We start from the raw sequence: 26,495 nt of genomic DNA on the forward strand, positions 1-26,495 counted from the left end.
AAAAAAAGATCGACTTTGGCAAATGGCATATTCCCGAAGAAAACAGAGGATGGGTGGGCGGGGCTAGTACCTGCTAAAATAAGAGTGGTTTTGGCAAATGACCTATCCTTTAAGAAATTTAATTAAATTATTATAAGGAAAGACACTAGAGGCTACAAAGCAGTTTCAAATTCTTTCCAATCAAGAATACCTAGAACTACAATATAAGATCATTCCACTTATCCATAGTGGATAAAACCAATCACTGAAATGGAGGCCGGGTGGGTGGGCGGGGCTAATTTTGTTCTATTGTTTTGTAGGAGTGGAAAAAGGATATGAAAGAGTACCAAAATCAGTCTTATCTTATCAAATAGTAGCCCCGCCCACCCACCCTCTATTTTCTTGGAAGCTATGTGATTTGCCAAAATCAGTCTTATCTTAGTAAGTACTAGCCCCACCCACCCCCCTCTTCTCATTCTAACGACTAATTTTATTTATTTTCAGTATAAGATCATTCATTTCATTCAGATCGGACAAAATCAATCACTGAAAACGAGGCGGGTGGGTGGGCGGTATTAATTATGTTCTTTTGTTGAGTGGGAGTAGGTAGGAATTTCCGAAAAAATGAACCCAAAAATGACTTCTGGATATCGAAATCTACGAACATGATTTCAATTAATTTTCGAAAATAGTTGAAAAATGGTCGAAAATGTCAAAAGTGCCAAAATCAGTTCTATCTTATCTAATACTAGCCCCGCCCACCCCCCTCTTCTTATTCTAAAATACACTAAAATAGAGGTAGGGTGGGTGGGTGGGACTAATTTTGTTCTTCTGTTGAGTGGGAGTGGAAAAAAGATGCGAAAAAAGTAAAAAAAAAACGCCAATCGTAAGTTCGTAAAGAAGAAGCTAAAAACTGAAAAAGTATCTATCATTATAAAAAGATTTACAAAATAAAAATTGAGAACCTAAAAAATCGAAAAACACACAACTTAAATTGTTGAAAATCGTCCAAAAATATTAAAAATGCCAAAACCAGTTTTATCTTATCAAAACTAGCCCCGCCCACCCACCCTCTATTTTCTTGGGGGGTATGTGATTTGCCAAAATCAGTCTTATCTTATTAAATATTAGCCCCACCCACCCACCCACCTCCTCTTCTCATGCTAACGACTAATTTTATTTCTGTTCACTGTAAAATCATTCCATCCATTCAGAGCGGATAAAACCAATCACCGAAATGGAGACCGGGTGGGTGGGCGGGGCTAATTATGTTCTTCTGTCGAGTGGGAGTGGAAAAAAGATGTGAAAAAAGTAAAAAAAAACGCCAATCATAAGTTCGTAAAGAAGAAGCTAAAAAGTGAAAAAGTATCTAAACATTATAAAAAGAATTACAAGATAAAAATTGAGAACCTAGAAAATCGAAAAATATGTAGACAACTTAAAATTCCAGAAATTGTAAAAGTAATAATCCGATAATTGAAAAACCCAAACAATTTCAAAACTCGCAAAATTGAAGACACAAATTTAAAAATTGATTTTTCAACTTTTAGTCAAATTTCAATTTTTTGTTTCTTCAATTTTTTATTATACAACTTTTTTAGTTTTCATTTTGAATGTGTAATAATAATTATGATTTTTTTAAATTTTCAGTTTTTCAGTTTTACGATTTCAGAATTTTTCAGTTTTTTATTTTTCAATTTCTCGCAGACAGAGAAGATAAGACTGATTTTGGCAAATCACATACCTTCCATGAAAAGAAAGGGTGGGTGGGCGAGGCTAGTACTTGTTAAGATAAGACTGATTTTGGCAAATCACATACCTTCCAAGAAAAGAAAGGGTGGGTGGGCGGGGCTAGTACTTGCTAAAATAAGAGTGATTTTGGCAAATGAGTTATCCTTTAAGAAATTTAGTTAAATTATTATAAGAAAAGACACTTGAGACTCCAAATCAGTTTCAAATTCTTTCCAAACAAGAATACTTAGAACCTCAAGATTTTTTTTAATTTTTCAAGAAAATGAGTTCAACTAATACTTCGAACATTGTTGAAAATCGTCCAAAAATATTAAAAATGCCAAAATCAGTTTTATCTTATCAAAACTATCCCCGCCCACCCACCCTCTATTTTCTTGTAGGATATGTCATTTGCAAAAATCTGTCTTATCTTAGCAAATATTAGCCACACCCACCCACCCCCTCTTCTCATTCTAACGGCTAATTTTATTTCTGTTCAGTATAAGATCATTCCACCGATTCAGAGCGGATAAAACCGTTCACCGAAATGAAGGCCGGGTGGGTGGGCGGGGCTAATTATGTTCTTCTGTCGAGTGGGAGTGGAAACTAATAGAATCTAGGATGTGAAAAAAGTAAAAAAAAGCACTAATTGTAACTTTTTTTTGGTCGAATATGTCAAAAGTGCCAAAATCAGTCTTGTCTTATCAAATACTAGCCCCGCCCACCCACCCTCTATTTTCTTGTAGGATATGTCATGGGCCAAAATCTGTCTTATCTCAGCAAATATTAGCCCCACCCACTCACCCCCTCTTCTCATTCTAACGACTAATTTTATTTTTGTTCAATATAAGACTATTCCACCGATTCAGAGCGGTTAAAACCAATCACCGAAATGGAGGCCGGGTGGGTGGGCGGGGCTAATTATGTTCTTCTGTTGAGTGGGAGTGGAAGTTAATAGAATCTAGAACGTGGAAAAAGTAAAAAAGCACTAATTGTAACTTTTTTTTGGTCGAATATGTCAAAAGTGCCAAAATCAGTCTTGTCTTATCAAATACTAGCCCCGCCCACCCACCCTCTATTTTCTTGTAGGATATGTCATGGGCCAAAATCTGTCTTATCTCAGCAAATATTAGCCCCACCCACTCACCCCCTCTTCTCATTCTAACGACTAATTTTATTTTTGTTCAATATAAGACTATTCCACCGATTCAGAGCGGTTAAAACCAATCACCGAAATGGAGGCCGGGTGGGTGGGCGGGGCTAATTATGTTCTTCTGTCGAGTGGGAGTGGAAATTAATAGAATCTAGAACGTGGAAAAAGTAAAAAAGCACTAATTGTAACTTTTTTTTGGTCGAATATGTCAAAAGTGCCAAAATCAGTCTTGTCTTATCAAATACTAGCCCCGCCCACCCACCCTCTATTTTCTTGTAGGATATGTCATGGGCCAAAATCTGTCTTATCTTAGCAAATATTAGCCCCACCCGCTCACACCCTCTTCTCATTCTAACGACTAATTTTATTTCTGTCCAGTATAAGATCATTTCATCCATTCAGAGCAGATAAAATCAATCACCCAAATGGAGGCCGGGTGGGTGGGTGGGGCTATTATTTTCATCTGTTTTGTAGGAGAGGAAAAAGGATATGAAAAAGTACCAAACACAGTCCTGACATATCAAATACTAACCCCGCCCACCCGCCCTCTATTTTCTTGAAAGCTATGTGATTTGCCAAAATCAGTCTTATCTTAGTAAGAACTAACTCCACTCACCCCCCTCTTCTTATTCTAACGACTAATTTTATTTCTTTTCAGTATAAGATCATTTATTTCATTCAGGTCGGACAAAATCAATCACTGAAAACGATGAGGATGGGTGGGCGGGGTTAATTATGTTCTTCTGTTGGGTGAAAGTAGAAAAAGGATGTGAAAACAGTAAAACGAAAGCGCAAATCGTAACTTTCTTTGTTATACTATTTGCTATAAAATTTATTTCTTACTCCATGCACCTGACCTGACTTGACCTAGCCTGTTCTGACTTCCGTATTATCTCAAATAAACAAATTTAAAATTTTTCTGTGAATACTTATATAAAATCCACAAAGTAAATTCTTAAAATAATTGAATTTTGTGAAACAAAAATTAATAATTATTTCTTTTCTTATCTACAAATTTCCGACGAAATGAAGCCTAAGATAACTTCTGGATATCGAAATCTACAAGAAAACGTCGACAATTAATTTTCGAAAATAATTGAAAAATGCTAGAAAATGTCAAAAGTGCCAAAATCAGTTCTATCTTGTCAAATATTAGCCCCGCCCACCCACCCTCTGTTTTTTTTAAAGATATGTGATTTGCCAAAATCAGTCTTATCTTAGCAAATATCTAACGACCAATTTTATTTGCGTTCAGTAGATCATTCATTTCATCCAGATCGGACAAAATCAATCACTGAAAAGGAGACAGGGTGGGTGGGCGCGGCTAATTATGTTCTTCTATTGAGTGGGAGTGGAAAAAAGATGTGAAAAATGTAAAAAAAAAGTCGAAAATGTCAAAAGTGCCAAAAATTAGTTTCATCTCATAAAATACTAGCCCCGCCCACCCACCCTCTCTTTTCGTGGAAGGTACGTGATTTGCCAAAATCAGTCTTACCTTAGCTTGCTAAGATGATACTGATTTTGGCAAATTATATACCCTCTAAAAAGGAGAGGGAGGGTGGGTGGGCGGGGCTTATACCTTCTTAGACTGATTTTGTTGCACTAATTTTCATATTATTTAAATACAGAATAAAATTAATAAACAGAACTATCTAGACACACAATACAAATAAAATATACTGAGTTTCTTAATAAAAAAATAAATTAATTAAAATAAATTAAACTCTGTTACTTGAAATAATCTAAATTGAGTCGTTTGGCTTGATCTCAGATAATTTCCCCTGACATGACTTGAACTGACATGACTTGGCCTAACATGACTTGAACTGAAAATACTTAATCTGACCTAATCTGATTTTAATTAATTTGACTTGGTCTAAATTGACCTGACTTGAATTGACTTGACCTGACTTAACATGACCTGACTTGACGTGACGTGACCTGACTTAACATGACCTGACTTGACGTGACCTGACTTAACATGACCTGACATGACTTAACATGACCTGATTTCGGCTAACCTGATCTAAATACTTTCGTTTGACCCACCTTAGCATGATCTGACATGACCCAAGTTGACCTACTCTGACCCGACCTATTATCGATCCACATAAATAAGTTATGTCGATGTACAAATCACTACCTAACCAAACATCCAGACATTCACTTTAATAAAAAAAAATCCCCCAAACCAACTCCACAACTATTAATTCAATATTCTCACAACCATTCCCATCAAAGCCGCACAAAAACGCCACTTTTCACCCGCCCCCACGGCCCCCGCCGCCTCCATCAATCCACGTCGCTCCCACCGCCGACTTCTTGATAACTCGACTCAACGATCTCGGAAATTACTCCGGAAACACAATCTTTCACATACTTCCTTCCCCGCCCCCGATCGCCAATTCCAAAACAATACGTCATTTTCCATACAATCGAATCCGCCCTGACCTGCCCCACGCCGGCGGCGGCGGCCGCCGAAGCGGTCCGCTCTTCCGTGGCGGCGCATCCCTTGTAGGCCAACGAGCGAGAATTCGGGTCAAAGTAAGGGTGGATGATGCCACCCTTAGAAACGGAGAGATAAGTGCGAGCGGCTCCGGGGGCGGCTCGGGGGTGGGATTTTTACGAGAATGTATGTTTTGACGAGGTAATGGGGGGTCAGCTAAGTACGTGGATAAAAGTTGTCGCTGTGAAGGCAAACGGGGCGGAATTGAGGCGATCGGCCCGATAAAACCTCGTCGAATTTTTTCACACTTCTAAAATGATAATAATAATAATGAGTTGTGTGACGGTCCAGAAAAACCAATCAAAAATAACCCGCGCGGACACTGAATTATGGGATATTTACATTATATAAAAATTGTCACGCTCCAAAAGCGCCGCAGCTGAAAAATTGTTGTTTATACTTAGCAACTAGGCGTGCCCTTCCGCACGCCGCCCCGCCATTGGCTAAGTCGGCCCCGGTGGGCGTTCCCGGCGCCCTCTCGATCAAAATATTACAAAATTAATTCTCACGCTAACGTGATAAATCCCTCCAATTTGTACGAATCGGATCAATTTAGGCTCCCCGGGAACAAAAATAAAGCAAAAAGCGCACGAAAAACAAAACAGGAGCGACACTCACGTCAGACGAAGACGCTGCATACTTAAGTAGGGAGAGACAAATTCGAAATTTTAGTTTGTACAAATGCGAACGCGCGCGTTGGTCGTGTGTGGTACTCGGGATGAATTTCTACCAGAGCTTCTACCAGAACTACCAAAAGAGCAACTTCTTCTACCACGGCGACAAGAAGGGGAAGGGGGAGGAGGGCAAGGGGGCCAAGTCGGACACGGGCTACGCGAGCGGCGAGAGTTCGGCGGAGAGCGACGACGAGAAGGAGCTGAGCCATGTCCTGGAGCCCCAGAACAACAACTGCGACACGGGGGGACCCAGGAAGTGCCTGGCGTGGGCGTGCAAAGCGTGCAAGAAGAAGACGGTGGCCATCGACAGGAGGAAAGCGGCCACGCTGAGGGAGAGGCGGAGGCTGAGGAAGGTGCGTCCGAGAGTGTGTAAAACTAATAATAACGGTACTGGATTCACAAGTACTAGCAAATTTTCGGGAAAATGGAGTGAGTCGTTGCTGATTCTTGATTTAAACAATAAAATAAAGGAATCATTAAAATTAATCCTATAAAAACAATAAATAAAACGTAATATGGTTAAATTTTATTTCATGAAATTGATTTGTTTGAAAGTTATATTTTTCGAGATTTTTACGGTCTTATAATAGGTTGAAAACTGAAAAAAAAACTCGGCGTTTTTATATTTCCCTATTAAAATGAGTACATAGACGTGTGTCACACCAAAAGATGTGGAAAGAGATTGGTTTTCACAAATTAAACAAAACATTTACCAAAGTTGTTTTTCTTTCTTCTTATTAAGTAAAATTTTAAAGCAAATTTCAAAACCACAGTGATATTCGTAGATTTTAGTTTAACTAATAAGTAACAGAGTACCACGAATATCAACCAAATCCGGGTCTTATTATCCAGAGAAATGCAAAATGCAATTCACACAAAAATACATCTCAAAGTGATTAAAATGATATTTGAGGAACTTATGTATCATGGTTTCCGAACAAATTCTGTGCTAAACTCGCTGATGCACAACGATTCTTATAGAAAAACAAAACAATACTTTTCTCCTAAGAATCTTTCAAACTTTTTCAAACACAAAATACTATGAGAAGCCCTCTCGTTTCTTAGAGGGTATGTGATTTGCCAGAGTCAGTTTTATCTTAGAATGTATTATAACCCCATCTGCTATTTCCTGCTAAGGTAAAACTGATTTTGGCAAATGACATACCTTCTAATAAAAGATAGGGTGGGTGGGGGGTTAGTATCTGTTAAAATTGATTTTGGCAAGTGACATTCTCTAAAGAAATAGAGGGCGGGCGGGCGGGGCTAGAAAATTATTTCAGGTAATTTTCGAAAATAGTTGAAGTGTGGTCAAAAGTGCCAAAATCAGTTTTATCTTATTCAAATACTAGCCCCGCCCACCCACCCTGTATTTTTTTGGAGGGCATGTGATTTGCCAAAATCAATCTTAACCAGCAAGTACTAGCTGGTTGAGATAAAACTGATTTTGGCAAATGACATACCCGCCAAGAAAAGGGAGGGAGGGTGGGTGGGTGGGGCTAGTATCTGCTAAGAAAAAACTGATTTTGGCAAATAACATACCCTCTAAAAAAAGAGAGTGTGGGTGGGCAGGGCTAGTACCTGTTAAAATAAGACCAATTTTGACAAATGAGATTCCCAAATGTTATTTGTTTCCACTGTAAAACCTTCTCGGGGCTCCAAATGTCTTTTTCTTAATGTGAAACCTTCTCGGGGTTCCCAAGTGGTTTTTCTTAATCTAAAACCTTCTCCAAGCTCCCAAATGTCTTTTTTTTTTAAGGTGAAACCTTCTGGGGGTCGCGACTATCTTTTATTTTTTAATGTGGAACCTTCTCGGGGGTCCCGACTGTCTATTATTTTTTAATGTAAAACCTTCTCCGGGGTCCCAACTGCTTTTTTAAAAAATGTAAAACCTTCTCGTGGGTTCCAAATGTCTTTTTTTTAATGGGAAACCTTCTCGGGGTACCCAAGTGGTTTTCTTTTAATGCAAAACCTTCTCGGTGTTCCCAAGTGGTCTTTTTTAATCTAAAACTTTCTCGGGGCTCCCAAATGTCTTTTTTTAAAGATGATACCTTCTGGGGGTCGCGACTATCTTTTATTTTTTAATGTGAAACCTTCACGGAGGTCCCTACTGACATTTTCTTCCAATGTGAAATCTTCTCGGTGGTCCCCAAAATGTTTTTGTTTGAAATGGGAAACCTTCTCGGGGGTCCCGACTGTCTTTTATTTTTAAATGTAAAACCTTCTCAGGGATCCCAATTGGCTTTTTTAAAAATGTAAAACCTTCTCGTGGGTCCCAATTGTCTTTGTTTTAAATGTGAAACCTTCTCGGGGGTCCCAACTGTCTTTTTTTTTAATGTAGAACCTTCTCGGGGGTTCCAAATGTCCTTTTTTTAATGTGAAACCTCCTCAGCGTTCCCAGGTGTTTTTTTTTGAATGTAAAACCTTCTCGGGGCTCCCAAATGTCTTTTTTTTAAACCTGAAACCTTCTGGGGGGTTGCGACTATCTTTTATTTTTTAATATGAGACCTTCTCGGGAGTCCCCAAATCTTTTTGTTTTAAATGTGAAACCTTCTGGGGGGTCCAGACTGTTTTTTATTTTTTAATGTAAAACCTTCTCAGGGGTCCCAACTGCCTTTTTTAGAAATGTAAAACCTTCTCGGGGGTTGCAAATGTCTCTTTTTTTAATGTGAAACCTCCTCGGCGTTCCCAGGTGTTTTTTTTTTAATGTAAAACCTTCTCGGGGCTCCCAAATGTCTTTTTTTTTAAACCTGAAACCTTCTGGGGGATTGCGACTATCTTTTATTTTTTAATATGAAACCTTCTCGGGGGTCCCCAAATCTTTTTGTTTTAAATGTGAAACCTTCTGGGGGGTCCAGACTGTTTTTTATTTTTTAATGTAAAACCTTCTCAGGGGTCCCAACTGCCTTTTTTAAAAATGTAAAACCTTCTCGGGGGTTGCAAATGTCTCTTTTTTAATGTGAAACCTTCTCGGGGTACACAAGGGTTTTTTTTTAATGTAAAACCTTCTCGGAGGTCCCAACTGTAATTTATTTCCAATGTGAAATCTTCTCGGTGGTCCCCAAAACGTTTTTGTTTTAAATGTAAAACCTTCTCGGGGGTCCCAACTGTCTTTTTTAAAAATGTAAAACCTTCTCGGGGGTCCAAACTATCATTGTTTTAAATGTGAAACCTTCTCGGGGGTCCCAACAGTCTTTCTTAAAAATGTAAAACCTTCTCGGGGTCGCCAAATGTCTTTTTTTCATGTGAAACCTTCTCGGGGCTCCCAAATGTCTTTTTTAAAGGTAAAACCTTCTGGGGGATCCCAACTGTCTTTTTTAAAAATGTAAAACCTTCTCGGTGGCTCCAAATGTATTTTTTTACGAAGGTGAAACCTTCTTTTTTTATATTACTCTGTGACTAGTACCTTCTATATAGTTTTTACTGCATAGAGGTTACCACGAAAAAATAAAATTCCCCAAAATCAATTTCATAATTTTTCAGATGTGATACCTTCTAATAAAACAAAGGGTGGGTGGGTGGTTCTGGTACCTGACGTATCCTCTAAGAAATTTAATTTAACTATTATTAGAAAAGACACTATAGGCTCCAAAGCACTTTCAAATTCTTTCCAAACAGGAGTACCTAAAACCTCAAAATTATGTATCATGGTTTCCTTACAAATTATGTCCTAAATTGCATTTAGATCTTAATTCCCTACTGGGTTAAATAAAATTCGCTTTGTAAGAAGAACCAGATATAATAATAATTCCAACAGGTTAGGTAAACGATTCGTACAGAAAAACAAAACAATACCTACTTTTTTCTTAAGAATTTTTCAAAGTTTTTCAAACACAAAACACTAAGAAAAGAAAGGGTAGTGGGCGGGGCTAGTATTACTGGCCCCGCCCACCCACCCTCCCTTTTTTTACAGAATATATTATCTGCCAAGATCACTTTTATCTTAGGAGGTCCTGTCCCCACCCACCCACCCTCTCTCTTCTTAGAGGGTATGTGATGTGCCAAAATCAGTTTTTTCTTAGCAGATACTAGAGCCTCCCACCCCCCCTCTCTTTTCTTCAGTTTGAGTTTAAGACCGATATTGGCAAATGACATATCTTCCAAGAAAAGAGAGGGTGGGCGGGCGGGGCTAGTATCTGTTAAGAAAAAACTGATTTTGGCAAATCACATACCTTCTAAGAAAGGAATGGGTGGGTGGGCGGGGCTAATATCTGCTAAGATAAAACTAATTTTGGCAAATCACATCTTGTAACAAAAGAACGGGTGGGTGGGTGGTGCTAGTACTTCCTAACATAAAACTGATTTTGGCAATTCACATACCTTTTAAGAAAAGAGCGAGCGGGTGGGTGGGGCTAGTACCTGTTACGATTGATTTTGTGGGACGAACCAGATATAATAATCCCAACTGGTCAGGTAAACAATTCGTACAGAAAAACAAAACAATGCTTTTTTCCTGAGGATCTTTCAAACTCTTTCAAACACAAAACACTATAAGAAGAGAGGTAGCTACTGGCCCCACCCACCCGCCCTCTCTTTTCTTAGAGGATATGTGATTTGCCAGATTCAGTTTTTTTTTGGAAGGTATTATAACCCCGCCCACCCACCCTCTCTTTCCTTAAAGGGTATGTGATTTGCCAAAATCAGTTTTATCTTAACAGATACCAGCCCCACCCACCCTGTCTTTTCTTAAGTTTGAGTTTAAGACCGATTTTGGCAAATAACATACCCTTTAAGAAAAGAGACGGTAGGTGGGCGGGGCTTCTATCTGCTAAAGTAAAGCTAATTTTGGCAAATCACATACCCTCTAAGAAAACAGGTGGATGGGTGGGGCTAGTACCTGCTAAGATATGACTGATTTTAGCAAATGACGTATCCTCTAAAAAATTTAATTAAATTATTAGAAAAGACACTAGAGGCTCCAAAGCACTTTCAAATTCTTTCCAAACAGGAATACCTAAATCCTCAAAATTATGTATCATGGTGCCTTTACAAATTATGCGCTAAATTCGCTTTAGATTTTAATTCCCTGCTGGGTTAAATAAAATTCGCTTTGAAGAAGAACCAGATATAATAATTCCAACAGGTCAAGTAAACGATTCGTACAGAAAAACAAAACAATACTTTTTTCTTAAGAATTTTTCAAAGTCTTTCAAACACAAAACACTAAGAAAAGAAAGGGTGCGTGGGCGGGGCTAGTATTAGTGGCCCCGCCCACCCACCCTCCCTTTTTTTACAGGGTATATCATCTGCCAAGATCACTTTTATCTTAGGAGGTACTATCCCCACCCCCCCACCCTCCCTCTTCTTAGAGGGTATGTGATGTGCCAAAGTCAGTTTTTTCTTAGCAGATACTAGCCACGCCCGCCCACCCTCTCTTTTCTTTGAAGGTATGTCATTTGCCAAAATCGGTCTTAAACTGAAGAAAAGAGAGGGTGGGTGGGCGGGGCTAGTATCTGCTAAGAAAAAACTGATTTTGGCAAATCACATACCTTCTAAGAAAGGAATGGGTGGGTGGGCGGGGCTAATATCTGCTAAGATAAAACTAATTTTGGCAAATCACATCTTGTAAAAAAAGAACGGGTGGGTGGGGGGTGTCTAGTACTTCCTAAGATAAAACTGATTTTGGCAAATCACATACCTTCTAAGAAAAGAGAGGGTGGGTGGGTGGGTCTAGTATCTTCTTAGATAAAACTGATTTTGGCAAATCACATATCTTATAAGAAAAGAACGGGTGGGTGGGTGGGGCTAGTACCTGTTACGATTGATTTTGTGGGAAGAACCAGACATAATAATCCCAACAGGTCAGGTAAACGATTCGTACAAAAAACCAAAAGAATACTTTTTTTATAATTCTTTTCAAACACAAAACACTATTGCGCCCAAGATTTCACATTCTTAAAACAAACACACACACACATACTAGGAGATCCAAAGATTCTATCAAATTATTCCCAAAAAAATTCAAATGGTCTTCGTGACTGTTTAAAGTTAAAAAAAGACAAAGGATCCTTTGGATTCTTTTAAACTCTCTTAAAAAAAAGGAACAGCCAAGATCTTTTGAAATTCTTTCAAACATTCATTAAAAATAGACACTAGAGGTCTTTAAGATTCCGTCAAACTCTTTCATAAGACGAAACACCAGAAGCTATCAAGATTTTCTCAGATTCTTTCAAAAAGAAAACGTTAAAGCACCTCGAAGATTGTTTCACAAAAAAAAAACACTAGGGAATCCCAAGATTCTTTCAAACTCTATCAAAGCAAAACAACACGATCCCTCAAGATCTTTTCAAATACTTTTCAAAAACAAAACATCAGGAATCCCCGAGATTATTTCAAGTTCTTTGAAAAATACAATCAAGAACCTTCAAGGATCCTTGACATAAAAAAACTACCATAGGACCTCAAGATTCTTTTATGTTCTAAAAAAAAGACAAAAAGTGTTCTCAAGATTCTCTCACATTAAAAAACAAAAAATCAAGGATCTTTCACTCTTTCAAAAAGAAAACATAAATTTAAAATAAAATTTCCGCAGCCCACAAGATCCTTTCACATTCTTTTAAATTCTCTAAAAACAAAAAAAAAATCCTGCAAGATATCTCGATCTTCCTTCAAAAATAAAACACAAAAGTCCTAAATTCATAATCTTAAAAAAAGACCCTAGGGGACTCTAAAATTCCTTCACACTCTTTCAAAAACAAAACACCAGGAGCCGTCAGGATCATTTTTCAATTTTTTTTTTCAAAAATTAAACAACGATTCCCGAAAATTGTTTTACATAAAAAACCACCACGGGATCCCAAGATTCTTTCAAGCTCTTTCAAAAGCAAAACATCAAGGAGCCCCGAAATTATTTCAATTTCTTTCAAAAATAGAACCATCAAGAACATCGACGGGTCTTTGACATAAAAAAACACTATGTGACCACAAGATTCTTTCACATTCTTAGAAAAAAACTCTTTAGAAAACAAAACACCTGAAGTCCTAAAAAACATTAAGAAACCTCAAGAGTCCTTCAAACTCTTCCAAAAAGAATTAAATACAAAGAGCTCACGAAACTTTCAAATTCTTGTAAAAATAGAACACCCTAAACCCCCAAGATTTCTTACAGTCTAAAAGACAAAAGAAGCAAAAGGAGCCTCCAAGATCTTTTCAAATTTTTTTCAAAAACGAAACACAAGAGTCTCGAAGATTGTTTCATATTAAAAAAAATATAGGGATCCCAAGATTCTTACAAACTCTTTCAAAAGTAAAACATCTAGTGGTCTCAAGATCTTTTCAAATAATTTCACAAAGAAAACACCAGAGACCTCCGTGGTTATTTCTTCTCGTTTTTTAAAGGGTATTTCATTTGCCAAAATCAGTCCTATCTTATCAAACACTAGCCCCACCCACCCACCCTCTATTTTCTTGGAAGGTATGTGATTTGCCAAAATCAGTCATATCTTAGGAAATACTGGCCCCGCCCACCCGCCCTCTATTTTCTGTATGTCACTACAAAAATCATACAACTTTTTTCTAATAAAGATACATATGTATATATATTGATTCACTTTTCTCAAAATTTTGACTTGACGGTTAAAAAATTGTATTCATTGAATATTTTATGATATCAATTAAATGAAATGCTAATATACAGAGCGTTTCATTTTCATTTTTATAAGTGTATATGAGAGTAAAAAAGTCTGTAAGATATAGTTTTTTGCAAAAAATCAAACACAGGCCTGTATTTGAAAAATATAACATAGCACTCAGTATATAAGATATTATAAAATAGATGTTGAAATTTTATTATAATATCGTACTTTAGCCCCCTATTTATTATTTCAAAAATAAAAAGCTGCTTACTCGGAAAACTAGAACTGACTTATTTTATTTAGTGTAAAATGGAAATTGAAAAATATCAGTGTTGTATTCCCAAAATTTTCTAGGAAAATGGAGTGAGCCGTTCCTGATTTAATCGATAAAATAAATTGACTCATTCGCCAATTTTTCTGAGTGAAGCAAAGCTAAAAAATGTGAATTCAGTGATAAATCACAAGTAAAAACTCATCATATTTTGCACATTCTTTCAGATGACGTTATCAATTTTTTGGGGGGAATAAACAAATAGATTTTGATTAACAATTTGTCATGGTTAATTGACGGATTCATTAATTTTTTTGAGTGACCCTGTATAAGCAAAGCTAAAAAAGGAGGTCCTTAATTTGATCAATAAAAAACTGGTAGAAGGCCATAAGTATAGTCTGACAAATCCACCTCTTTAAAAACAGAGGCATAAATAACACTCCTTGTCCTTCAGAACTAGGTAATAGCAATCTGAAGCTCAAGTGTTTATTTATGTTGATATATTGAAATATCAAATAGACAAAAACAAGTAGGAAACACATTTGTCCTAGAACCCGCCCTTTACTCATTATTTTTGTATCAGTCGCTGAAGAGGCGATCCACAACGGCCGAAACGGGCCCGTTTGATAATTAAGAATAATACGGTGTGCTTTCCACAAATCGTAACAAAATAATGAGCGTCGATTGAAACGGCCGCATTTACATTTCAAATTCGCAAGCAGCGGGCGAAGGGTGAATTAATGAATAAAAAATTTGGTAATTTTGTATTTTGTGAACGACCGCTGTTAATTTATTTTTAACATGGTCGAGGAACGTTTTCTGAATTTTTGTTGCCACGCAATTATCGGCGATGTAGATGAGTTCGGATACCTGTGGCGAAAAAACGAATTCGGAATTTTGCGGATAAAATTGCGTCGGGGAAAACTGGAAGAAATATATCGAGCACATTTCTGCGAAACACCAACAGAAACAAGTTTGACCTCACCCCAAACGAGATCTTTCAAGGCGGAAACTTTACAGCATTTAAATTCCGAACAACGGAGACGTCAAACTCAAGAAATACAACAAACAATAACGAAACTAAACCAACTGGGTTAATCTTAACCAAATAGACGTTTCCATTTGTCGTAAATCAAGACAGTTTGATAATTACGGCAAGATCGTGGACAAAGTGCGACAAATAATGCCACTCTCCGAACGAGAGGACAATCGATTGCAGTAACTTTTGCGGAAGCTGTCTGAAAGTTGCATGAAAAATGGGTTAGCAACTCTCAGAATGAATGCAGATTTCTAAAAAAGAATGATAAGTGGCTGGATGAAATTCCGCTGCCTCATTTTCCGCAAGCAATCGAAGTGTGGTTAAAACTCATGTTAAAAGTTTTGATGTGGGTTCTCTAAAAATACACGAATATGCCGGAGAATCGGCCCGACGATTCTGAAATAGCTAATAATTGCTTTTTGCGGAAAAGAAGAAAAAGACGTTTTTCGTGGACTCAAAACTACTCTTTAAAGGGTCTTCAACAAATTGAATCATCCAAATTAACACAGTGAGTACCTTGATCGCTGTTTGTAGCTTCGAATTACATGATTTTGCTCAATTTTTATCTTCCCCTCTAGAAAATGAAAAAACCGAACCTATCGAAGCCGTAAAATATAGCGCAGCGAATGTTGCTAATTTATTTGTGGCACTTCGTATATTATTAGTAGAGAGGAGATTATATGCAACTGCATCTCCCCTATTTTTTATATCGTCGGCGTAGTTTTCAAAATGCCTAACTCCAATTTTTCCAAAATACCGATTTTGATATTGTCGGATGTAAAAAATCAAAATGCATCAACCAGACAAGTTTCGATGTTCCCGGCATTTGATTAAATTTGTTAAATTTGATTTAGAAAAAGACGTAACTCAATTGAGATACTTTTTGATTTAACAGAATCGTACCTACATGAAGCGACTTTTTATTTTTGAAGAAGGCAGGGTGATTTGTTTTGAATGATGTCAAAATTGTTTTATTAAGCAAGGAAAAATTATATTATAGAAAACTGTGACATTTTTTTTTTAATTTAATACATTCAGCGTCGAGTCGAAAAGCAAATTTGCATTTTTGTGTTTTCTTTTTTTTTCAAAATGAATTAATCACTAGTTCACTATTCTGTACTCATTTAAATAAAATCTGAACTATACCGGTTTCATCAATTAAGCAAAATATTTAACTTCAAAAAGTTAGTTCTTTATATCTTAAAATTTTGAGAAACTAAGGTATGTTTACTTAAAAATCAACTCAATTTATAAAGTGATATTTGTACAAACTTTTAATTATTCGAGTCCATCCGCCGACTCTACTTTTACGCAGTGGTCGGAAGTAATTCATTAACGTAATTCAATTACTTTAGAAGTAATGAGTTATGTTTGCAATTACTTTTAAGTCAAAAGCATTGTTTTGTTTTTCTGTACGAATAATACTGGCACCGCCCACCCACCCTCTCTTTTCTTAGAGAGTATATCATCTGCCAAAATCAGTCTTATATTGGCAAATACTAGCCCCGCCCACCCGCCCTTTATTTACTTAGAAGGTATGTCATCTGCCAAAATCGGTCTTAATCTTGAACTCAAGAAAAGAGAGGGTGGGTGGGTGGGGCCAGTACCTGCTAAGATAAAACAGATTTTGGCAAATGACATACGTCCTAAGAAAAGAGAGGGTGGGTGGGCGGGGCTATGGCCTGGTAAGATGAAACTGATTTTGTAATAAATAGGGTAATTTAAAAAAAAATAAAGAATCAGTCAATTTATTTTATTGATTAGATAAGAAACGGCTCAGTCCATTTTCCCAGAAAATTTTGGGAATATAATACTGCTATTTTTCAATTTCCATTTTACACTAAATAAAATAAGTCAGTTCTAGTTTTCTGAGCAAGCAGTAGCCCCGCCCACCCACCCCTTCTTCGTTCCAGTGACTACTCTTAATATTGTTCAGTCCTATCTTGGCAAGTTTTAGCCCCACCCACCCACCCTTTTTTTTCTTCGAGGATATATGATTTTCCAAAATCGATCTTATTTTATCAAGTACTAGCCCCGCCCACCCGCGCTTTATTTTGTTAGAGAGTTTCTCTTTACCACAATCAGTCTTATCTTAGCAGGTACTAGCACCCCCCTCCACCCACCCTCTCGTTTCTTCGGTTTGAGTTTAAGATCGATTTTGGCAAATGACATACCCTCTAAGAAAAGGGAGGGTGGGTGGGCGGGGTTAGTACCTGCTAAGATTAAACTGATTTTGGCAAATGAGAAATTCTCTAAGAAAAGACAGGGTGGGTGGGCGGGGCTAAGTTTAACTTTTTCCACAGAATCCGTTATAAGAAAGCAATAACCCCGCCTACCCACCCCCTCTTCATTCCAGTAATACTCTTAATATTGTTCAGTCATTTACCAAAATTAATCTTATTTTAACAAATACTAGCTCCGCCCACCCGCCCTCTATTTTCTTGCGTGATATGTAATTTGCCACAATTAGTGTTTTCTTAGCAAGTACCAGCACCTCCCACCCACCCTTTATTTTCTTATATGGTACAAATTAAAGAATGAGCCAATTTATTTTATTGATTAGATTAAGAATGCGTCACTCCATTTTCCCAGAACATTTCTGGAATACAACACTGTAATTTTTTAATTTCCATTTTACACTAAATAAAATAAGTCAGCGAAATGAAGGAAAAACGTGGGGGGGCTAAATTTAATTTCTACTAATTTTATGAGCAAGCAGTAGTACCGCCCACCCACCCCTTTTTCGTTCCAGTGTCTACTCTTAATATTGTTCAGTTCAATCTTAGCAAGTTTTATGACCGCCCACCCACCCTTGTTTTCTTCGAGGATATGTCATTTACTAAAATTAATCTTACCCTAACAAGAACTAACTTTGCCACAACTAGTCTTATCTTAGCAGGTACTAGCCCCACCGACCCACTTCCTCTTCGTGAGTTTGAGTTTAATACCGATTTTGGCAAATAACGCATCCCCTGAAAAAAGAGAGGGTGGGTGGGCGGGGCTAGTACCTGCTAAGATAAAACTGAATTTGGCAAATCACATACCCTCTAAGAAAAGAGAGGGTGGGTGGGTGGGGCTAGTATCTCCTTAGATTAAACTAATTTTAGCAAATCACGTACCCTCTAAGAAAACAGAGGGTGGGTGGGCGGGACTAGTACCTGTTAAAATAAGATCGATATTAGCAAAAAAGAGAGGGTGGGTGGGCGAAGCTAGTACAGATCATGTAAACGATTCGTACAGAAAAATAAAACAATATTTTTTTTCCAAGAGACTTCCAAAATCTCACCTACTCTTTATTTTCTTAGAGGGTATCTCATTTACCAAAGTCAATCTTATTTTAGCAAGTACTAGCCCTGCCCACATGCGTTACATAAAATGAATGTGCTGAAGTTCTGTCGAAACAATTTTCGAGCAATTTTTTTTTAATGCAAAGCCTCCTCGGGGGGCCCAAATATATTTCTGTAAGAATGTGAAATCTTCTCAAGGGTCCCAAGTGTCTTTTTAAAAATGTAAAACCTTCTCGGGAGTCCCAACTGTCTTTTGTTTTAATGTAAAACCTTCTTCGGGTTCCCCATTGTCTTTTTTTTAAGAAGATGAAACTTTTTCGGGGCTGCAGACTGCCTTTTATTTTTTAATGTAAAACCTTCTCCGGGTGTCCCAACTGTCATTTCTTTTCTAAAATAGAACCTCTCGAAGTCCCCAAATGTTTTTCTTTCAAATGTAAAACCTTCTCGAGGGTCCCAACTATCTTTTTTTTAATGTGAAACCTCGTGGGTTCCAACTATCTTTTTTAAAAATGTAAATTCTTCTCGGGGACCCCAAGCGTTTTTTTTTTTAATGTAAAACCTTCTTTTTTCTAACTCTGAAACCTTTTCAGGGGTCCCAACTATTTTTTATTTTTTAATGTAAAAGTTTCTCGGGCGTCCCAACTATCATATTTTTCCAATGTGAAACCTTCTCGGGGCCCAACTGTCTTTTTTTTAATGTAAAACCTTCTCGAGGATTCCAAATATCTTTTTTTGATATGAAACCTTCTCGGGGTACTCAAGTGTTTCTTTTAATGTAAAAACTTCTCGGGGGGTCCCAACTGTCTTTTTAAAAATGTAAAACCTTCTCGGGGCCCCAAATGTAATTTTTTTTTAATGTAAAACCTTCTCAGGGGTCCCAACTGTCTTTTCTAAAAATGTAAAACCTTCTCGGGGGCGCCAAATGTCTATTTTTTTATGTAAAATCTTCTCGGGGTATTCAAGTGGTTTTATTTTTTAATGTAAAACCTTCTCAGGGATCGCAACTGCCTTTTTTAAAAATGTAAAACCTTCTCCGGGGTCCCCAAATATTTTTGTTTTAAATGTAAAATCTTCTCGGGGGTCCCAACTGTTTATTTTAAAAATGTAAAACCTTCTCCGGCCCCAAATGTATTTTTTTTTAATGTGAAACCTTCTCGAGAGTCCCAACTGTTTATTTTAAAAATGCAAAACTTTCTCGGGGCCACAAATGTAATTTTTTTTCTATGTAAAACCTTCTCGGGGGTCCCAACTGTCTTTTTTAAAAATGTAAAACCTTCTCGGGGCCCCAAATGTAAATTTTTTTTAATGTAGAACCTTCTCGGGGATCCCAACTGTCTTTTTTAAAAATGTAAAACCTTCTCGGTGTCCCAAATGTATTTTTTTTTAATGTAAAACCTTCTCGGGGGTCCCAACTGTTTATTTTAAAAATGTAAAACCTTCTCGGGGCCCCAAATATAATTTTTTTAATTTGAAACCTTCTCGGGGATCCCAACTGTTTATTTTAAAAATGTAAAACCTTCATGGGGGTCGCAACTGTCTTTTTTAAAAATGTAAAACCTTCTCGGGGCCCCAAATGTAATTTTTTTTTTAATGTAAAACCTTCTCGGGGTCCCAACTGTCTTTTTTAAAAATGTAAAACCTTCTCAGGGGTTCCACATGTTTTTTGTTTAATGTGAAACCTTCTCGAGGTACCCACGTGTTTTTTTTAATGTAAAACCTTGTCAGGGGTCCCAAAGGTCATTTTTTTCCAAAGTGAAACCTTCTCAGGTTGCCCAAATGCTTTTTTTTAATGTCAAACCTTCTCGAGGTACCCACGTGTTTTTTTTAATGTAAAACCTTGTCAGGGGTCCCAAAGGTCATTTTTTTCCAAAGTGAAACCTTCTCAGGTTGCCCAAATGTTTTTTTTTTAATGTCAAACCTTCTCGGGGTACCCACGTGTTTTTTTTAATGTAAAACCTTCTCGGGGGTCCCAACTGTTTATTTTAAAAATGTAAAACCTTCTCGGGGTCCCAAATGTAATTTTTTTAATTTGAAACCTTCTCGGAGATCCCAACTGTTCATTTTAAAAATTTAAAACCTCCTCGGGGGTCGCAACTGTCTTTTTTAAAAATGTAAAGTTTTCTCGGGGCCCCAAATGTAATTTTTTTTTAATGTAAAACCTTCTCGGGGTCCCAACTGTCTTTTTTAAAAATGTAAAACCTCCTCAGGGGTTCCAAATGTTTTTTGTTTAATGTGAAACCTTCTCGAGGTACCCACGTGTTTTTTTTAATGTAAAACCTTGTCAGGGGTCCCAAAGGTCATTTTTTTCCAAAGTGAAACCTTCTCAGGTTGTCCAAATGTTTTTTTTTTAATGTCAAACCTTCTCGGGGTACCCACGTGTTTTTTTAATGTAAAACCTTGTCAGGGGTCCCAAAGGTGATTTTTTTCCAAAGCGAAACCTTCTCAGGTTGCCCAAATGTTTTTTTTTTAATGTCAAACCTTCTCGGGGTACCCACGTGTTTTTTTTTAATGTAAAACCTTCTCGGGGGTCCCAACTGTTTATTTTAAAAATGTAAAACCTTCTCGGGGCCCCAAATGTAATTTTTTTAATTTGAAACCTTCTCGGGGATCCCAAGTGTTTATTTTAAAAATGTAAAACCTTCTCGGGGGTCGCAACTGTCTTTTTTAAAAATGTAAAACCTTCTCGGGGCCCCAAATGTAATTTTTTTTAATGTAAAACCTTCTCGGGGTCCCAACTGTCTTTTTTAAAAATGCAAAACCTCCTCAGGGGTTCCAAATGTTTTTTGTTTAATGTGAAACCTTCTCGAGGTACCCACGTGTTTTTTTTAATGTAAAACTTGTCAGGGGTCCCAAAGGTCATTTTTTTCCAAAGTGAAACCTTCTCAGGTTGCCCAAATGTTTTTTTTTTAATGTCAAACCTTCTCGGGGTACCCACGTGTTTTTTTTAATGTAAAACCTTGTCAGGGGTCCCAAAGGTCATTTTTTTCCAAAGTGAAACCTTCTCAGGTTGCCCAAATGTTTTTTTTTTAATGTCAAACCTTCTCGGGATACCCACGTGTTTTTTTTTTAATGTAAAACCTTCTCGGGGGTCCCGACTGTTTATTTTAAAAATGTAGAACCTTCTCGGGGCCCCAAATGTAATTTTTTTAAAGTGAAACCTTCTCGGGGGTCCCAACTGTGTTTTTTAAAAATGTAAAACCTTCTCAGGGGTTGCAAATGTTTTTTTTTAATGTGAAACCTTCTCGGGGTACTCACGTGTTTTTTTTTTTTTAATGTAAAACCTTCTCGGGGGTCCCAACGGTCATTTTTTTCCAAAGTGAAACCTTGTCAGGATGCCCAAATGTCTTTGTTTTAAATGTCAAACCTTTTTACATTACACTGTGAATAGTACCTTCTATATAGTTTTTACTCCATAGAGTAAAACTATCTATCACGAAAAAGTAAAATTTCCCAAAAAATCAAATTTTAAAATTTTTAAGAGAATCAGTATTTGTTGGACTATATTTCAGAAGCTCGCGAAGTTCTATTCAAATAACTTTCGACCAATTTTTCAGCCTAAAATCCGCTCTTTAATAATAAGTTTATTTGAAGATTACGGCTTCTCAGCCAAATCCAAAAGGGTTTAGTTTTTGCGAGGCTCTCACGCACCTTAAAAACTTAATTAAAACCGTGTTTCGCCCGAACTTCCTCGATCCCAAGATTATGATTCAAACTTTCTCAATTAAAGTTTCGATTTGACTGTGTATAACTGCTTCCAGGTGAACGAAGCCTTTGAAGTCCTGAAACGCCGTACCTGCAACAACCCGGGTCAACGACTCCCCAAAGTGGAGATCCTGCGAAGCGCCATCGAGTACATCGAGTACCTGGAGGAGATCCTCCAGGGCGCCAAGTCGCCGGCCGACACCGAGAACATCATCTCCGCCGCCCCCAATTACGTAGTAAGTGGCAGTTTATTTTTCGCGAGATTTGTTTGTCGTTATTGAAATTTAATTACCCCACTCGGAATTACGCTACCGATCCCACAATAGGCAACAGTAGTCGACTTCGGCGCGATTTATTTTATTTATTAATGTTGATTGCTGTTGGAAGTTCTGTTTTAATTAATGTTTAGGAACAATGGGACCCATATTAAGGGAACAATGGGCCATTTGAGCCTCGAAACATCTTTAGCGACACACAAAATCGATAGCTGGGGGAGAAATGAGACAAGAAGTGTAATTGTTTCGAACGCGCTTCGGGAGCCGGTTTTTGGGGGAAAAATTGGGTTTGGCTTGACGGGGTTTAAAAGAGGCGAAGTAAATTTGGAAGTTTGGTAAATAAAAAGGATTAGGCGGGAGATCGATTGTCGGATAGGGATAGGGAGTTTTTTTTTTGTTATCTGGTGTTGGTTTTGCTCGAAACGTATCAGTTTTGACGTTTTTACTGAGTGCAAAAATTATCTGATAAAGTTATCTTATCAGTGACAGGTTTGCGGTTTTTGTTTACGGTGTACCAGGTTTGAGTTATAGTCAGGTTGGCCGAGCGGTCTAAGGCGCCAGATTTAAGCTCTGGTTCTCGAAAGAGAGCGTGGGTTCGAACCCCACACCTGACAGTTGTGGTTTTATTTTTTTTGCAATTTCAGAGCCGGGCTAAATTTACCCTGCTTTGTTTTTCCCCCTTTCACATTTTCCTTTCGATTTCTGACCTCTCCTATTAATGCGGCCATCCGTGTGGAAATCGGGATTTTCCGCTAGGCGAAATTATTCAATCGATCAAATTTTTTTCGGGGGAGTTTGTTCGTCACATAATGAAGTATCGACCTCCATCGAGAGCCCGCCCGAGGCGATTATGAGTTGGAAATTTTTTCACGGCACAAAAAGCGAAACCCAGTTCTTGCCCCTCATTACCGACGCTGATTTCCGACGTCGTTGATGCGAACGGACAACAGCGGGGGTGTCAAGGTGAACCTTGTGGAGCACCAGGCGTCAGACCGTAATTAATCGGAATAAAATGTTTAGAATTTCTAGAATTGAGTAAATTTTTGAAATTTCCAGAAGTTCCAGATTTTCTAAATATCAGTCTTCTGATATGGCCGAATTAAACATTTTCCGCAGTTTTCAAGATTTCTAGGTCTTCCAGATTTTTCACACTTTCTAGATATTTCCAGATTTTCTAAAATTAATAGACCTCAAGAGTCTTTAAAGCTTTGAAATTTTTGGAATCTCTGGAGTCTTTAGAATCTTTGAGATGTATAAGACAATAATTAGGCTGTTCAAGACCCCTAATACTTGTAGGATTGATAGCAATTAAAAGAAGCATTCTTAAGATTTTTACTATTTTTAGATTTTTAGGATTTTTGTTTTGTTTAAAGTCTTTGGAATCTTTAAAATATTTGTCATGTTAAGTGTTCATGCGTTTTTTACAAATTATAGAATCTTTGGAATATTTGGAACAGAATTTTAAAAACCTTTTCAACGTTTGAGTCCATTGAGTATTTAGAATTTTTAGAGTTTTCAGAGTCCTTAGAGTCTTAACAGTCTTTGGGAATTTTCGATACTTCAGAATTACTAGAAATTTTATAAAGTTTAGAATTTTTATAATTTCTAGGAACATTAATACTTCCAAGATCTTTACAATTTTTAAGATTTTGTTGGATGTTTCTTCTATAACCTAAAACTTTAGTTTATTTAGCGTCTTTGGTGCCTTGACTATTATTTTTGTGTATGTAAACTTCAAGATTTTTAGAAATTTTGAAAGGTCTGAAACCTTTTAAATATTTCAAACATTTGGAAACTTTGGAATTTTTAGAATATCTACAATCTTAAGATCGTGTAAACTTTTGAAATTTTGAGGTTCAAATTTTTTTTTCCTTTTAATTTTTAGGAATTTTTAAAAGGAAAATTTTGAAAATTAAAGGAAGCATTGTTCAGATTTTTATGATTTTTTTTTAGTCATGTTAAGAGTCCAAATTTTTGGAAAAAAATCAAAATTATAAAGCAACATTTTGCAATTTAATTTTAAATCTGCCTAGCTGAATGCTTTAAAATTTTGCAGATGTTTTAAATTTATAGCAAGCAAAAGAATTTTTTATATATATTCGCTTATCCGCTCCAAAAAATTGATGACGCCATCTCAAATTTTTGCCGGAGAAATACTATCTAAAATATGCAAAATATGATGAGTTTAAACTTGTGATTTATTACTGCATTCATATTTTTTAGATTTGCTTAAAAAAATTAATGACTGAGTTGTTAAAAAATAAACATCCAATCAGATGTAGGAATTTAACTCGTTACTATCGAAATTTACAATTTAACACCTTTTAAATTATTTATCAAGTTTTTACAAGTTTAACAGGGCGAAAATCAGTCTTTTCTTAGCAAATACTCGTCCCACCCACCCACCTTCTATTTTCTTGGAAAGTATGTGATTTGCCAAAATCAATCTTGTCTTAGCAGGTACTAGCCCCGCCCACCCACCCTCTATTTTATTGGAAAGTATGTGATTTGCCAAAATCAGTCTTATCTTAGCAAAGTACTAGCCCCGCCCACCCACCCTCTATTTTATTGGAAAGTATGTGATTTGCAAAAATCAGCCTTATCTTAGCAAGTACTAGCCCCGCCCACCCACCCTCTATTTTCTTGGGAGGTACGTGATTTGCCAAAATCAGTCTTATCACAGCAAGGACTAGCCCCGCCCGCCCACCCTCTATTTTCTTGGAAAGTACGTAATTTGCCAAAATGTGTCTGCTATTAGCAAGTACTAGCCCCACTCATCCACCCTTTATTTTCTCAAAGGATAGTACTTGCTACTAATTGCTAATATAAGTCTTATTTTGGCAAATCACATATATTCCAAGAAAATAAAGGGTGGGTGGGCGGGGCTAGTACTTGTTGAGCTAAGACTGATTTTGGCAAATCACATACCTTCCAAGAAAATAGAGGGTGGGTGGGTGGGGCTAGTACTTGTTAATACAAGATTTATTTCGGCAAATGACATATCTTCTGAGAAAATAGGGGGCTGGTGGGCGGACCAAATACTTGTAAAGATAAAACTGATTTTGCCTCTATTAACTTTGTACAAACTTGTAAAATTTAGAGGTGTCATAATACAAATTTACATAGTAACGAGTTAAATTTCTAAATTCACCCGAAACATGCAAAATATCATTTTTTTTTACGTGTGAGTTATCATTGCATTCATATTTTTTAGATTTGTTTGTACAGGTGACTCAAAAAAATTAATGAATGTTCAATTTATTTTATTGATTACGTCTGGAATGGCTCACTCCATTTTTCAGATTTTTCGAAGTCACAAAAAGACCACAATTTCCACATTTTTCAAAATTTCTAAAATTATCAGGCTCCAGTTATACCAGAATTTTGAAATTCAATATTTTCCAATATTTTCAAGATTTCTAGGTCTACGACATTTTTCCACACTTTCCTATTTTTTCAGATTTTCTAAAATTTATATATCTCAGGAGTCTAAATCTTTGGAAGATTTGGATTTCTGGAAACTTTGCAGTCTCCAAGATTTATAAAATAATAATAATAATAGGGTGTTCAAGGCCTTCAGTGCTTTTAGGATTTATAGAAGTTAAAGATTTTTGGTTTGTTGATTAAGTTCCAGATTTTCTAAATGTTATAAAAATATCAGTCTTGTGATACGCCATAATTCAACATTTTACTCAGTTTTCAAGACTCCTAGCTCTTCCAGATTTTTCACACTATCTAAATATTTTCAGATTTTCTAAAATTAATAGACTCCAAGAGTCTTTAAATCTTTGAAATTTTTGGAATCTCTGAAATCTTTAGAATCTGTGAGATGTATAGGATAATAATTAGGATGTTTAAGAACCCTAATACTTGGAGGATTCATAAAAATTAAACGAAGAATTTTTCAGCTTTTTACGATTTTTAGATTTTTAGGATTTTTGTTTTGTTTAGAATCTTAGGAATCTTTAAAATTTTTGTCATGTTAAGAGTTGATGCGTTTTTTTACAAATTATAGAATCTTTGAAATATTTGGAAGAGAATTTTAAAAACCTTTTTAACGTTTGAGTCCTTGGAGTATTTAGAATCTTTAGAGTTTTCAGAGTCCTTAGAGTCTTAACAGTCTTTGGGAATTTTGGATACTTCAGAGTTACTAGAAATTTTATAAAGTTTATAATTTTTAGCGTCTTTGGTGCCTTTACTATTATTCTAGTGTATGAAAACTTTAAGATTTTTAGAATTTTTGAAAGGTTTGAAACCTTTTAAATATTTCAAACATTTGGAAACTTTGGATTTGTTAGAATTTCTGC

The 26,495-nt window shown here is 36.7% G+C and overlaps 1 protein-coding gene across 1 annotated transcript in view; it reads left to right on the top strand.

Annotated features, from left to right (window-relative positions):
- Positions 1 to 6,032: 6,032 nt before the first annotated feature.
- The window catches only part of LOC135140642 (transcription factor SUM-1), a 108,574-nt gene continuing 88,111 nt past the window's right edge, over positions 6,033 to 26,495 (top strand). The window contains exons 1-2 of the mRNA XM_064071280.1: positions 6,033 to 6,396; positions 21,970 to 22,149. Of these exons, the coding sequence (XP_063927350.1) occupies positions 6,088 to 6,396; positions 21,970 to 22,149 (489 nt within the window). The 5' untranslated portion in view covers positions 6,033 to 6,087. The remainder of the gene's footprint in view (positions 6,397 to 21,969; positions 22,150 to 26,495) is intronic.

Source organism: Zophobas morio, unplaced genomic scaffold, assembly GCF_036711695.1.
Source record: "Zophobas morio isolate AGI-343-1 ecotype UQ-CSIRO unplaced genomic scaffold, CSIRO_AGI_Zmor_V1 ptg000040l, whole genome shotgun sequence".
NCBI lineage: Eukaryota > Metazoa > Arthropoda > Insecta > Coleoptera > Tenebrionidae > Zophobas > Zophobas morio.